The sequence below is a fragment of the Sceloporus occidentalis genome, unplaced genomic scaffold (assembly GCF_023333645.1).
Source record: "Sceloporus occidentalis isolate IW3139 unplaced genomic scaffold, rSceOcc1.0.p SCAF_2, whole genome shotgun sequence".
NCBI lineage: Eukaryota > Metazoa > Chordata > Lepidosauria > Squamata > Phrynosomatidae > Sceloporus > Sceloporus occidentalis.
The window spans coordinates 95780804-95797003 of NW_028316982.1; the positions used below are offsets into that span (position 1 = coordinate 95780804).

Genomic DNA, 16200 nt, shown 5'->3' on the forward strand with positions numbered 1-16200 from the left:
AAAGCTCTTTTGTGCATTTATGTCTAAATGCAAAAGGCTTCACCACTTTGGATAGCAACTTTACGATTTGGACTAAACCCTGGAGCAGACTGATCATTCACAGAGAAGCTGCCCACCACCATTATAGTTGAAGGGCTTATGGGACTGCAATAAGGTGCTTGTATTGGCCACATTCCTCAGCTGAAGCATCATTGACTGAGTCTGAAAGGGGGGCATCTTCATCATGCATACAATTTCCATAGTTGTTCTACTAGTGTGCCTTCAAGTTCTTTTTGATTTATGGTGACCCTAAGGCAAACCTATAATGGGGTTTTCTTGGCAGAATTTGTTCAGCGGTGGTGGCTGGTGTGTCTGTGTCAGTTGCCTTTAACTTCCATAGAGGGACAAAAATCATAGTTTTGTGATTTTGTGATATTGCTGTCCTTATGAAAGATGGCCATATTTACACCCAGCCAATTCGGGTACAGTCAGTCCTCCATATCCACAGATTTTTCATCCACAGATTCAAGCATCCACAATTTGAAAATATTTTAAAAATATATAAATTCCCAAAAGCAAACCTTGATTTTATCATTTTATACAAGGGGCACCATCATACTGTGCCGCTGTATTTAATGGGACTTGAGCATCCATGGATTTTGGTATCCATGGGGGGTTCTAGAACCTAATCCCAGTGGATACCAAGGGCCTACTGCACATTGTTAGAGGTATGACAGCTAGAAATATACAAATTTGAATGCACCTTTGCCAAATCCTTTCTCTCTAAAAGGGATGGACAACTTCCACATTTTGGAGGACCACATTCACTCTCTGGAAAATCTGGGACCTGCACCATTTTTACACACCCTTCCATTCCTCCTAGGCTTTGGTAAAAATGGGTCTTCCACTTCTGGAAACCTCTGAATCACAACTGGAGACTCCCCATAACACTCCCCTGCCAAATAACTTCTGTTCACCCTTGGTTTAAAAAAAGCAACCTTCCACACCTTCAACAGATCAAGGGAGTGTGAAAACTGGAGAAGAATAAAAGGCTGACCATGGGTGCTGACGGTGTAATTTTCAAAAACAGGAACATAAAGAGTTGCTTTTTAAAAAAAAAATTATGAATTGAATTTTTGGTACCATAACTCGAATAAAGTATATATTAAATATAGCTCTAATAAAGTATAGTAAATATAATTGATGTGGATTAAGCCAGTTTGCTCAATCAGCAAGATACGCTACTGATGCTAAAGTGGTATAGTCCTGAAATGCATATGCCAGAAAGAATCCTGAAAATATACAAAATGTAACCAACCTCGATACTGCAGTATCTTTCTGAACAGTATGTAATCTACACAATAAAGTACAGCTGGCATACTTACTGTCTGTAGCTGACTATAACTATTAAAATAGCAGGCATGCAGCAAAGGATTATGATGACCGCCAGAGCCAGCAATGCCCCTTCTGTGTAGCCCACAGCTTGTGCCTGTTTCTTGACATTGGCCACCACGTCAGGAGTGCGGATTTGCAGAATACGTCCTCCTTGACCAAGATATGGCTGAAATTCTTTATTGATATCTAGAAGCTTGCCATCTAGGAATCTTTAATAATAAATAATTGAGAAAGATAATAAGTATAGAAACAAGATCAAACTGGTCCCTACTCCTATTTTGAATGTAAATATTATTTAATTGCAATATTTGCTAATTATTAAAATATATGAATAGTTTAATTTCTCCCAGGTTTTGTTTTGTTTTTCTTTATAAATTTCTTCTTGCTGCCTCTGGGTTTCCTTAGGTCTCTCTGCCATTTAATCTGATGAGCTGCAGTGACCCACATGGCTTTTATTTATAGATGAAGAATCTGTAGTGTTGTTTCATTAGAGTCAGCATGGTGACACCACTGCAAAATCATGTACATCACTACTGTTAAAAAAACCACATTGAGCACAAAGAATGAAGACTAAAATAGAGTCAGGACACAGCAGCCACATATTAAGCCACATCTAAATAAATCAACCGTGACCACAACAAGTATTTTAAAAAAGGAGACACACTCCTATACTCAATGGAATTATCCCAGCCATTCAGAATGCACAGTAAACATAAATACACTGAAAAACATAAAACTGATGCCGTTTTTGAAACACAAGTTTGTTGGTTTTTAAAGAAGATTCAAATTACTATCCTTCCTGAACTACATTACCAATGAAAAAATAAGGGATAATGCAAGATAAAAGCTTCCAAACATATGTTAGACACTGTATGCTAAATGATCCTTGTGTGCTGGATGTAATTTGTACTGAAGAAGAATGTAAAGATATTTCACTTTGCTAGCATATACTTCTGGGAAGTGTTATACTGCCCCTGTTAAAAAATTCCGTAAGCATTTTCTCTACAAACCTCTATTTTAAGATTTTTATAGCTGAACCATGCATATTCCACTGCAAATGAACCTGGCATAGTGTAGAAAATGAGGCAAGGGAACTTTTTATTGTTTAAACACAAGCCATTTTAAAGGCAGTATGCTAGAGATTTCATCTTTCCCTTTTTGTTCTCATAAAGAATAATAGTTTTTTAAAAATGACTTAATATACTTTTTTTCTTGGTACTTGTAACAGAATAGCAATGTAGCATGCAATGGGAATAAGACCAGCAATAACTTACATCTTTAGTTCCAATTCACAATTATACTATTAATGTTAAACATTGAAAGATTCTTCACACTTACTTGGGGAAAAAAGTGAATCCAATGGAATTTCAAGTTATGTTTGTGTAGAGTCATCAGCCATGAACAGATAAAATTATGAGGGTTCACTCTGTATAAACACTTGAATTGATGGGATGTGCAAATAATCACTCAAAGCATAGTGTTTACAGACTAAAAATATACCAATGCAGGTAATCAACATTATTGTTACCCGTTTCTATCAAGATGTGCAGCACACATCAGGAATCCTACAACTGAAAGCCCAAATAAAGCCCATTTCTACGCTCTACATGGGAAAAGGAAATTACCATTGAAGTATGCTGTACATCAGAGTCCTTCTTATTCTCCAAGACCCAGGGCAATTAGAAAAAAAATGGCTAACTTCTGTCCAAATGGTATAGTAACTTGGCTGGACAGTATTCCTGTTTTACCAGAAATACTGCCTGAAAATATGATCTTTCCCTTGCTGAATAGCTTTCCTCCCCAATAGGATTTATTTATTTATTTATTTATTTATTTATTTATTTATTTATTTAATGCCACCTATCTCCCCGAAGGGATCCAAAGCAGATCACAGATTCAAAAAGCATTTTAATAAAATGTAAAACAATTAGATTTACATAAAAACAATATAAAATTACATTAAAAATATAATGGAAGTTCAAAGGCAAAACACATGCTCAATATAAAAACTATTGTGGTGTTCTTATATTTTAAATGCTTGCTTAAATAAAAACGTCTTGGCCTGCCGTCGAAAAGCAAGCAGGGAGGGGGACAATTGAGCTTCCCACGGAAGGGAGTTCCACAAGGTGGGAGAAGCCACCAAGGAGGCTCTCTCTTGTATCCTCACCAAGCAAGTCTGGGATGGTGGTGGGACTGAGAGAAAGCCTTTCCCTGACAATCTTAGTGTTCTGGTAGGTTCATATGGGGAGATACAGTTCTTTGTCTGGACCCAAGCCATATAGGGTTTTACAGGTCATGACCAGCACTTTAAATTGTGCCGAGAAACAAACCAGTAGCCAGTGAAGCTGTTCCAACAAGGGAGTGATATGCTCCCTATAACTGGCTCCGGTCAGTATTCTGGCTGTAGCATTCTGGACCCCTGAGGTTTCTGAACAGTTTCTAAAGTCAGGCCCACGTACAGTGCATTACAGTAGTCCAAAATGGGATGTAAACATGGTTTGTTCACCATAGATAGATCTGGCATTTCAAGAAAGGGGAGCAGCTGGCACACAAGTTTTAGCTGTGTAAATGCACTTTTGGCCACTGCTGAGACCTGAGCATCCAGGCTCAGAGTAGAATCCAACAGCACACCCAAGCTGCAAATCTGAGACTTCAGGGGGGAGTGTAACCTCATCCAGAAACGGCAAGGGCCCTATTCCCTGATCTGCCTTACGACTGACCAGGAGCACCTGATCATTCCCCTTATTAATCTTGAGTCCCCTTATTAATCTTGGAAGAAACAGGACACAAATATGTATCAGTATGTTCATTTATACCACCACACAATCACATTTTGACAAAATGGTCAAAAATATTGTTTGCCTAGATCATAACTGAAATCCATTGTTTAATCGGGATTTCCAGTTCTACATTGCATGCAAATGCTGGTTTCCCTAAACCATAGTTTGCCTAAGACCAGGTAGTAGTAGAAGAAATAGGAACATATGAAGAAAGGAGGAAAAAATGCAAGCCTAAAGGTAATCCACAACAGCTTGACATTTTGTCTGGAGCAACCTATTGTGTGTTGCAGCACAATGGATGCCAAAAAGTAACAGAAGCAAAAACTTAGAAAATTCAATTTATTTCAAAGGAATTTGCTGCCAGATAAGGACTAATTCAACATAAGTGTGGTAATGTAAAGCCACCAAGGCCTCACTGGATGTTTATAGTATTGTCCCCAGACATGAATGTGTCATGAAATTCCTGCTCAACATACCCAAGAACTGAAATACAGTGAATTGAAGTCTAAGCAGATGATGGTTACTCTACAAGGAGAGAGAGCCTTCCAGATAAATGTTTCTTTCCTATGACTGGGGTGCAGGGGAGACATGGCTTCTACGTTCTAAGAGTTTCTGACCAAAATATTTCCCTGAAATTAAAAAAATAACAACACTTTGATACATAACTATAAAATCCTGTTGCCACTAATAAGGTTTCTTGTGAAAATACATTGGGTTTTGGAATTCTCTTTCACCTTATAAACCCCCTCTTGCAGTGCCAGGATCTTCCCTCCTTCTTATGTCAGTCACTACACCAAATAATGATATTTCATGATGGCTTCACTGTAGTACTTCCATGTCTGATCACCATGTTGAGGAGACACCCTTATCATAAATAAACATGTGCATGAACCAAATGCAGGTGTATTATTATTATTATTATTATTATTATTATTATTATTATTATTAACCTTTATTTATAAAGCACTGTAAATGTACACAGCGCTGTACATACAGTCTTTTTAATTGGACGGTTCCCTGCCCTCAGGCTTACAATCTAGAAAGACACGACACAGAGGGAGTGGTGGTGGGGAAGGGGCATCTTTAGTAGGATAATACATATACATATATCTGGTCCGTATGTTTCTAGTAAAATACTTGTAGGTATTTTAACATTCTGGAAAGCCATCCACTTTTAAACTGAATGGCTTTTCACAGTGGACAAGATTGGTCATCCGTATTTACCAACAGAATGTTCACATTAGCTCAAAGACTACAGAAAAAGGACAAATTATTATGTAACTGTTATTATGCTTAAAAGATCCTTTCCACAAGGTAATACTTTGGATGGGAAGGTCAGAGAGGATGCCAAGGAGAGAGAGAGAAACTGAGAGAAGAGGTGGCTGAGGAACCTTACTTATCTTTCCAAGGGACCATGAACACAACCTCAGAACTCATCTTGAAAGTGTAGCGGGCAAGAAGGGTCCCTGAGACTCCTTCAGAGGTTTTCGCCAGAGGATTAGGAGAAGGAAAAAACTAGCTAGAGTTGCTTTTGAGATTAGGATAAGCATCAGAGTTTATCTGAACTAACTCTCTGGAGGTTCCCTGTCACAAGCTAAAACCTGTTAATGCTTCACTCTGAAACTCTCACTTCATTTTTCTCCTTTACTTTGCTAAGCTGACACTCATTCACCTCTACCCCAAAGCCAAGAAAGTATTCCCTAGGATTTTACTGATTAAAATTTTGAAAAGCTTTAGAAGAGGGGAAAAAAACAAGCTGACTTTGCAAGCAGAAGAAACATTTTAATTAGGCTGCTTTTAAGCCTGTGTTAATCGGTAGCTGTTCAAAACAAGAAACTGCACACTTTTTCACATTTTTATTTTAACCTTCCTTATTACAAAGTCTTTATTTTAAATCAAGATATAATTATATAAGATGGTACCTTGGCCCATTTTTTAAATATGCTAAATCTCTAAAATCTACAATGGATTGGTCTTGTATTAATGAAGAAAAACAGCAGCTGCTAGTTGTAATTAAAGATACTTAATTTTGTTTTTCTTGTTTAGAATACCATCCTGGAGCTGCTTACTTGATAATAAGTCCAAGTAAACATGTATGTGACCGAGCTGTTGGCCATTTACTAGTTAAGTTGGTGGTAGTACCACTGGCCAAACAAGGGAAGGAGTACTCCCCAATGCTCATATTAGTGTATCACCAATACAGCTTTTTTAGCATCTGATAAACTAGGCTATTGTTAAAAACACGTTTGTTCTACTTTGGGCCCATTGTGCCAGGTAGATCCGGGGAGATTCAATAATGCATTCGAAAATGCAATACTGAATCTGACCTGAATTGATGTTCCCACTATGTTTACCCCGAGCAAATCTCTCTGGTGCATTTAACCCTCTTGGAATTCACACTGACCAAACAATTCAAAATCGATCCTCTGTATGGATCACATTTGATCATGTTTGAGTCTTTTTTGTAGTTGTTCTGTCAATTAAATGATGCACATCTATGTCATTCCACTTCTGTTATCATCATTGTCCTCCGAGTGTTAATTACTCCCTCTTCCTGGCTACCATATCACTCTGCTGTGTCTGCCCAGGAACAATGTCTAAAATGTCCTCCATTTTGAGCAGGACTAAGAAGCACACATTCTATATTTATATGAGCTTTTATTGGGGCATGTCCTCCACTGCCCTTGTATGTCCTCCATTTTGTGGTGCTGCATACCCCCCCCCCCCCAGCAGAGACAACATTTATCTTTGATCATCGCGGAAAAGCGGGATAAAAATAAATTGTTTATTATATTATTATTATTATTATTATATATTATTATCTGGTCACCCAGATGAGGACAGAGTGACCAGAGCATCCTCATTTCCCAGGACCTGTCCTCCATTTCATCCTCCTGTCTAGAAAAAATGTCCAGATGCTGTCTCTTTGGAGCCTGACTGAGAAGCATGCCTTCTATGAGTGCTTTTAGCTTTTATTTGGGTATGTCCTCCATTTTCCTGTGCCTTAGTCCTCCTTGGTGGTGACAGCATCTGGGATGATGATGATGATGGGGAGCCCTTTCTTTCCACTCCGCAAGCCTGAGCTGTCACCTCTGCCCACTTGGAAGGGCTTTTTGGGTGTGTGTGTCTGGGGTTGTGAACTGACACCGTGTGGGGGACAGGGAGAGGCTCTCATGTCAAATAAACAGGTGACAGGGTGTGTGGGTGTGAATGTGTGGGTGTGTATTGTGGGGGTGATGTGGTGGAAATGCGAGGAGAGGTGTGTGAGAGGCACAGAAGGAAGCAAAAGCAGTGCTAAACAATAGAGAGAAAAGGCAAAGAGGAAGGGCTGGGCATGGCAGGAGCAGCTGCTACTGCTGGTTGAGCTCCCTGGCTCGCTCGCTCTGTCTGTCTGTCTGTCTGTCTGTCTATCTATCTATTTCCTCCTTTGGGAAGAAGAGGAGGAGAAAGAGAAGACCCCATAGAACTGGCAGAAGTGAGAGCATCTGATATCCTCCGAGCCCCTGGCAGGGATGGGGGGCACCAAGGCTAGCTGGTGAAGGCTCCTCCATCCCTCTTCTCTCCTTCCATTCTTTCTCCTCCCTCCTCTTTCCTTCCAGCCCTCCCTCTACCCACCCACTCCTCCTTGCAATGGCATAGTTGGAGAACACAAAAAGAGCAATAAATGGAAATAGCAGAGTTATATGGTAGCCAAGGGGAGGGAGGAATAAACATCCAGAGAATGAATCACACCGCTTGAAAGTCACACAAACGTAACGGATCACACAGTCTGTCAAATATATATATATATATATATATATATATATATATATATATAAAAACCCACATGTTCCCAAAAGACATCCCCTTCCCTGGCTTTGGTGAGGTCTGAATATCTGGCAATGGCATCATTGGGGGAAAAGAGCAGAAAAGGAAAATAGCTGAGTGGTTGTTTAAAGGATACATCAGTGGGAAATTTGAATACACTCAGAGCTGGCAACTAATTGCAAGCACAAAAATGGTGTTTGCCACTTTGTAGATGGGATAGGCATGTTCTGCCCCTCTGCCCATTGATCTTCCCTTCAGGAAGCCCTGAATTTGCTTGGGAGCAAGTTCCCATTGGCTTCACCCTGATGAAACCCGTTTTTTGGGAGGAAAGAAACAGGGAAAAACTCAATATCTGAAAACCCATATTAAAGGGGATTTGACATGGGCCCACTCCAATTTGGGTTAGAAAACCCCCATTCAAGTGTGAACGACCCTTTTTTAAACCGATTTGCAAATCAGTTTATAACGTAGTGTGAATGGCCCCAATGTATTGTTTAGGCTGAAAACCTGAGCATGTCTTCTTAGAAGTGAGTCCAATTGAAATTGAGAAGACTTTTAATCATTATCTAGTTACTTAGAATCGTAGAATCATAGAGTTGAAAGAGACCACCAGGGCCATCTAGTCCAACCCCCTGCCATGCAGGAACACAATTGTTAGGCTACTTATTAGACTACAAACTCACATTTCCCCTGAAAATGAAATGAAACTGTTGGGGTTTGGCTGCTCAATAATAAATGGAATCTAGCATTTGGGAGAATATTTTTAGTTATTTCTCTCCCCTTTAGTTATGCTGCATAGGAAATAATGGAGGTATAATAAAGATGGGATAAATTCTCATAGTTCAAAAGCAAAACATGGCTGTCAGCATGTAAATGTAAAGTGTTAGAAAAGAGGTGGCCCTGAAGCTTTTCTTGTCTTGAGCAATTAATATATGTGACATTTTAAACAATAATTATGGTGCTATATGGCCATAGGGCATTCCTGATTCTACTTACAGAAAGTGATTTGCACTATTGCACAGGTGAAGCTTTACTGTTCCATTGTTATGTCAGAAACTAGCTGTACTCAGATTTTCTGAAAGGGGTTAAAATTCAATGGTCTCTTGGTATCTAGTGGAATTTGGTTCCAGGGTCTCCTGTGAACATCAAAATCCATGGATGCTCAAGTTCCATTATATAAAGACATAGTTAAATGGTGTCCCTTATATAAAATGTCACAATTAAGGTTTGCTTTTTTGGAATTTTCTTTTGAATATTTTGAAGCCATGGATGGTTGACTCTGTGAACGAAGAATCTATAGATATAAACACTGGCTTACCTGGTGAGATGTTTGTTTTAAGCGATGGAGACGAAGGCATCCTTGATGTATGGGTTAGACCCTGTGGCTCGCTCTAGGTCAGGCAGGAAGTAGACAAAACTTTAGAGGCGTGTCCACAGGATAGGACTAACCCCCAAAGCAAGTTTCAGTTAATGTAACAGCCTAGAGAAGGAAGGTTTCTGAGAACTCTCAAACAACTAAGAACCAAATTTTAGGGCATCTGAAAAAGACCCAGTAACCAAAAAACTGTAAACGTCCAATGGGACGAGAAAAAACACTAATGGTTGACCTCAAAAACTGGGTGCCAGGAGATCAAGACCAATCAGAGGGAGAGGAGGATGCCTTCGTCTCCATCGCTTAAAACAAACATCTCACCAGGTAAGCCAATGTTTATTTTTCCAGCGATGGAGAGAAGGCATCCTTGATGTATGGGATATGGCATAGCTCCCCCAAAATAAGGGTGGGTAGAAGGAGATTGAGTTAATGAGGTACTACAGCCTGTAGTACCCTTCTTCCAAAAGCCGCCTCAGATGACTGGAAGGAGTCCAGGCGGTAATGTCGGACAAAGGTAGATGTCGAGGACCATGTAGCTGCCCTGCAGATCTCTTCTAGAGAGGCATTAGTGGAGAGTGCCGCCGAGGTTGAAGCACTACGTGTAGAATGAGCGAAAACAGTTCCAGGAAGAGGCTTTGCAGAATCTGCATAACACATGGATATGCAGGACCTGATCCATCGAGAAAATGTAGAAACGGACACCTTTTTGCCCATGGAATTTTTGTGGAATGAGACAAAAAGGCTGTCAGTCAAACAGAACCTTTTAGTTCTATTAATATAAGTGCGGAGAGCCCTCCGAACATCCAGTGTATGCCAGGTCTTTTCCAAGTCTTTTTTGGGTTGAGGGCAAAAAGAAGGTAGGATGATATCTTGGGACCTGTGGAATGTAGAGTTTATCTTGGTTATAAAAGTTGGATCTAGTCTTAGCAACACAGAGTCTTCTCTGAACACGCAGAGCTCTTTGCGTATGGACAGGGCGCCAAGTTCTGAGATTCTCTTGGCCGAGGTGATGGCTGTGAGGAATAGAACCTTCCAGGTAAGGAATTTTAAGTCTATGTCTTTTAGTGGTTCAAACGGAGCTTTGGTAAGAGCCGAAAGTACCTTGTGTAGGTCCCAGTTAGGGTATCTGTTTACTGTGGGAGGTCGGATGAGAGTGGCTGCTTGAAGAAACCTTCTAACATAGTAGTTGTTGGACAGTTTGTTAGCATGTTTTTGAGGAAAAGCAGAAGTGATGGCAGAGACCTGTCTTTTGAGAGTGTTGGGCTTAAGACCTTTATCAAGTCCTTCTTGGAGGTAAGAAAGTAGAGCGCTCACAGATGCCTTGAGTGGGTTAAGTTTGTTTAGCTTACACCAATGGGCAAATGATCTGAAAGAATATTCGTATATTCGTCTGGTGGAAGGTCGTCTAGCATTGATGATGGTGTCTATCACCCTAGACGTGAGCCCTTCTTTTATCATATTTTGGCGTTCAACCTCCAAGTGTGAAGGTTGAGCCAGGCTGGATCTGGATGGTGAAACTGACCCTGGGATAGAAGGTCTGGGCGAAGCGGGAGCTTGAGAGACTCTTGAGCCATTGTCAGGATCTCTGAGAACCATGGTCTTCTTGGCCAGTATGGGGCTATTAGAATTATTGTCGCTCTTTCTTTTCTTGCCTTTTTTAGGCACTTGTTGATCATGGACGTTGGAGGGAAGGCATATAGAGTCCCGTCTGGCCATGGGGCATGTACAGCATCCATTTGTTCCGCTCCTTGAGTTAGGAACCGAGAGAAGAAGCGTGGCAGTTGATTGTTTATGGGTGATGCGAAGAGATCTACCAGGGGCGTTCCGAGCTTGTGTGTCACCATGTGAAAGACTTGGGGATGTAGCTGCCACTCTGACTGGTCTATGTCCTGTCTGCTGAGCCAGTCGGCTCTCGTATTTAGAGTCCCCTTGATGTGTTCTGATCTTATTGAGAGGAGATTTGTTTGTGACCACTTGAAAAGAAGCTCTGTCTCGCTCATTAGAGACTTTGATCTTGTGCCTCCTTGTCGATTTATATGGGCTTTTGTTGACATGTTGTCTGTCCGAATCAACACTGGTTGTCCTTTGACCAGGGATGAGAATTGTAGAAGAGCCAGGTGCACCGCTCTGAGTTCTAGGAGATTTATGTTGTGGCTTTGTTCTTGGATGGACCATCTTCCCTGTGTATAGGAGTTGTTGAGTGTGGCTCCCCAGTGAGTGTGGCATCTGTCGTCAGTTGTAGTTCTTGAGGAGGCCAGAGTGGCCGACCTGTTTTGAGATTGGGAAAAGTCCACCAAAGGAGGGAGTGTCTGACCCTGTGAGGAAGTATCAGTCATTTGTTGATCTTTGAGGATATGTGTTTTTGATGAGGAAGGAGAAACCACTGGAGAGGCCTTGAGTGAAATCGGGCCCAGGGTGTGCAGTCTATCGTTGATATCATTAAGCCTTGTAATCTCGCCAGGAGCAAAAGGTTTGTCGAGTGAGAGCGGGACACGAGGTTGATGGTCTGACGAAGTTTGTTTATTCTTTCTGGTGAGAGGTATACCTTGCCGTGTAGGGTATCGATGATCGCCCCGAGGTGGAGAAAATGTTGGCAAGGCTCTAGGTGGCTCTTCCCATGATTGACCAGAAAACCATGTCTTGTCAATGAGGATAGGACCAGATGGATATCCTGACGGCCTTGTTGGAGTGATGGTGAGCGAATTAAGATGTCGTCCAAATAAGGATGGACGTGGATTCCCTGTAGTCTCCAATGGGCCACCAGCGATATCATGATCTTTGTAAAAACCCGAGGACCTGATGAGAGGCCAAATGGAAGGGCCTTGTATTGGTAATGGTTGTGGTGGTAGGAGAATCTCAGAAATCGGTGGTGGAGAGGGTGAACAGGAACATGAAGGTAGGCTTGGGTTAAATCCAGAGAACAAAGAAAATCGTGAGGTCTGATGGCCTCCAGGATGGTCTTTAGAGTTTCCATACGGAAACGACGTTTTCTGACAAATTTGTTGACCCATTTTAGGTCCAGTACAGCCCTCCATGACCCGTCCTTTTTTGGCACTATGAACAAAATAGAGTAGCAACCTTTGTACATTTTTGAAGATGGAACTTGTTCTATCGCTCCAATTTGTAGTAGGTGGTCTGTGGCTTGTAACATCAACTTGTGTTTTTTGTGACGTTGGGACATCGGTGATGGAACAAAGTGGTCGTGAGGAAGGTTGTAAAAGTCTATCAGATAACCTCAGTGTGGTTTTTTAGGGCATCGCCTCCATCTTTGCAGTAGACCGCGGACGTGGTCAAAGCTGCAACGGGAGCATCAACCAAGGGGACTTGGAGCTTTGACATGACCGATTGGGGAAGGTTATAAAATTTTTTGAATGATTGAGGATTTGGTCTGGCTGTGGCTGGCTTAGACCACTCTTCCCTAATAACCTTCATAAAATCTGAAGTAAAGGGGACCTCGATAGAAGGGGGCCCAGGTTGTGGGAAGGAGTTGCCCTTTCCCTGGGGAAGGTCTGTGTCTTGAGTTTGAGGGATGGTAGCATTTATAGGCAACTCAAGAGTTTTTATTGCTTTTTTCAACAGGATTTGAAAGTCCTCTTGGGGGAAAAGCCTGCTGGAGGAGGGTGTGGGATCTTCTCCATCATCATCATCAACAGATAATTTGTCAAGGGTGAGTAAGCCCTCTTCACTGTGAGATAATTTGTTTGAAAGGTCCTCTGCATCATCCTCATCATCAGAAGAATGCAGAATAATGGAGGCTTTGGGCTTTTCTGATTTGTGTTGTTGGCCAGGAGGTGGCGCTGGTCGCTTAGTTTTTGTCTTAGCAGCAGCTGCAGAGGAGCCCGGGAGACTTTTCCCACCCTTTTTGGGAGGCTTGAGGGCAGTTTTTCTGGGGGTGAATTTTCCCCTTTCAGAGGGAGGGATGGAATCCAGGGAGGAGCGGGCAACTGGAGAGGAGGAAGAGGAAGACCTTGTCCTGGTTGGGGCTCTCTGGGCAGAGGCAGGGATGCACTGGGCTGGAGCTGGCTGAGAGGTAGGGAGGGAAGGCTGTCTCCGGTGGTCTGAAATGGTGCCAGTCATCCCCAGAGAGAGGGGAAGGGCTGCAGGACAGGGCTGTTGGCCAGATAAAGCTGCAGCTTGGAAGGAGATGAGGGAAGCGATTATGGAGGAGAGCTCCGGTGGCAATGCTTGCAGCGGGGGGGCCAGTTGGGTGGGGGTAGTACTCACACCCTGTTCTGAGTCGTCCAATGTGGCCTGGGTCCGGTCCTTTTGCTGGAGGGTGCAGTGGGGCCCCTGTAGGTTCGGAGACGAGGGTTCTCCCTCTTCCGACCTGGCCCTGGCAGTCCTAGCAGCAGGCTCCTTGTCTTCATAGGGGCTGAGAGAGTGACTGGGTTGCTCTCTAGCCAAGTTTAGGGAATCACAGGACATGCCTGGGCTGTCCTCCTGATCCCCAGCCCCTGACATCGTTGTTGGTCCCCTGGCAGTCCAAAGAGACAGGAGAGGGGACAGATAGGAGGCAGAGGCAAAAGGAACAGGAGAGAAATAAAGTTGTTGTTGTTGTTTTTGTTGTTGAAAGAAATAGAGGAGGAAAAGCAGCAGAGCTGATCTGAAAGCGTCTGACCAGAGCAGAGGCAGAAACGAAACTTGCTTTGGGGGGTTAGTCCTATCCTGTGGACACGCCTCTAAAGTTTTGTCTACTTCCTGCCTGACCTAGAGCGAGCCACAGGGTCTAACCCATATAGGGTTGCCATTCATCAGGACCTCCAAACCAGGACAAATGTAGGACAAAATGTTCAAATGTAGGACACATTTTTTGTGTCCTACATTTGAATAGGAGCCTTGGAGGCTTTCCCTCTGGGCCTGGGCCCCGCCCTCTGCGGGGGCAGAGCCCAAGCAGAGAGGGACTCCTCCCCTTCAGGGAGGCTTTCCCTCTGGGCCTGGACCCCGCCCTCAGCGGAGGCGGAGCCCAAGCGGAGAGGGACTCCTCCCCTTCAGGGAGGCTTTCCCTCTGGGCCTGGACCCCGCTCTTGGTGGAGGCGGAGCCCAAGCGGAGAGGGACTCCTCCCCTTCAGGGAGGCTTTCCCTGCAGGCCTGGGCCCAAGCGGCAAGGGAAAGCCTCCCTGAGCTTGCCATATCGCCCAGGAGCAGGGGCAATTCCGGGGGCGGGGCCAAACCAGGGCGGGACCGTGCAGCCCCATCCCAAACCGGGAAAGTCCCGCCCCCAGGCGGGATATGGCAAGCCTAAACCCATACATCAAGGATGCCTTCTCTCCATCGCTGGAAAAATGGAAGGTGGGTTGTAATGAATGAGCAGAGAGACCAGGCTAGGCTTTTGCTTCATCACTGTTCTGTATTTTATCTCTTTTTTTCTGTTCCCACTCACCCTTGACAATATAGGAACCAGTGCTATGGGCTTGTGCTCAGCCATTGTACAACAGTGAATTAGAAAATGGAAATTAGAAAACTTGTATCATGATGTATAAGCTAGCAGTTTACCTGACTGCCTGAAATAACACAAGGCTGGCTAAAATGTTCATTGGTATAATCACCTTGCCTAAAAATATTGCACTGGCAGAATGCACATTAAAATGACTTGCCACGCTCCTGTTTGAAGTGATAGCTGTGGCAACGAAACTGATAATGTCCAAACTACTTATTGTAAATGCAATGGAATGCAGGTTGTTCTTTCTTTTGTTATTTTGGGGGTGGGAACAATAATCAAGAGGTTAGGAGCAATAAAGGAAAGTTAATGTTTTCTTGTTTTTTCTTCTTTGTAGAGACATTTGTCACTGTCATTCTGTATACTTGCTACCTGTCTATATTATATTGGATTGTAAAGTGAATTTCTCACTCTTGTTCAGTAACTATTTCTAACCTCTCTCTCCATCCATCAATGTGGCTACGTACTGCACTCTTCAACATCCATTTGCTTTTCTATCTCACTTGTGCTGTAATTCATCTACACGTAGTTTGGAACACAGGGGAATAAGATCCCTCCACTGAATCACAATTCATGAGCTAGCCCAGAGGTATTTGCTTCTTGGACACATGACTGACAGAGTGTCTCATTCCATCACAGAGTTCTGTGGACTGGTTCTCCTTAGAGGATGAGAGGTATAACATGCAAAGCAGTAGTAGACATCAATGCATTTGGAGAAAGTATAATTATACCCCTCTCCCATAGATACAGAGCAACAGATGTAATAGGCCAGGGAACTGGGCTAAAAAAAAGTAAGGAGTCTTTACAAATGATAGAACATTGATGTTTGCAGTGAACATTATATATTTGTTCTAAATTCCAGGAAAAGTTCGTGAATTCCTAAAAATGGAGAAACACTTATCTAAACGTTACCATTACTGTGTACGTTCAAAATGTTGATTAGGCAGATATATAGGGACAACACTTTGAACGCAACATTTATCTAGGATTCTCAGTATTCAAATGGGAGAATATCAATAATCATGGACATCCACTGTACCCAGTATTAATTTATATGACCTAGTTTTCAGATGAAGAAGCAAACTTGAGCCCAGTTGTACCATTATATACTGAGGCTAGAGGCAGAGGTGAATGAATGTCCTTCCAAACAAATATTACAAATACAACCAGGTTAGGAGAAATGTTATGTTATAACCTTTCCCCCCGATTTGTGATTTCTTACAGATGAAAGAGCATTCAGTTTCCATCTGTGATGCAATTGTGCCCCCTAATTGGTTATAGGACTTGTCTACACTGCTGAAAAAACCCATATTTGCCCCATAGTCACTGAGATCAGTTTATATGACATTCTTGAAGATTTGCAGAGAATGTGGTTAAGAGGGGTTTAGTCCAATTTTAAAAAGCACAACTTTTACCCTGAAATGTCCTAG

At 42.5% G+C, this 16200-nt stretch overlaps 1 protein-coding gene across 5 annotated transcripts in view; it reads right to left on the reverse strand.

Moving 5' to 3' along the window:
- Positions 1 to 16200, reverse strand: part of LOC149318735 (protocadherin-15-like) — a 952040-nt gene that overhangs the window by 34338 nt on the left and 901502 nt on the right. For all 5 annotated transcript variants that reach the window (XM_089510367.1, XM_089510370.1, XM_089510366.1 and 2 more), the window contains one exon: positions 1365 to 1583. In XM_089510367.1, coding sequence (XP_089366493.1) covers positions 1365 to 1583 — 219 coding nt within the window. The remainder of the gene's footprint in view (positions 1 to 1364; positions 1584 to 16200) is intronic.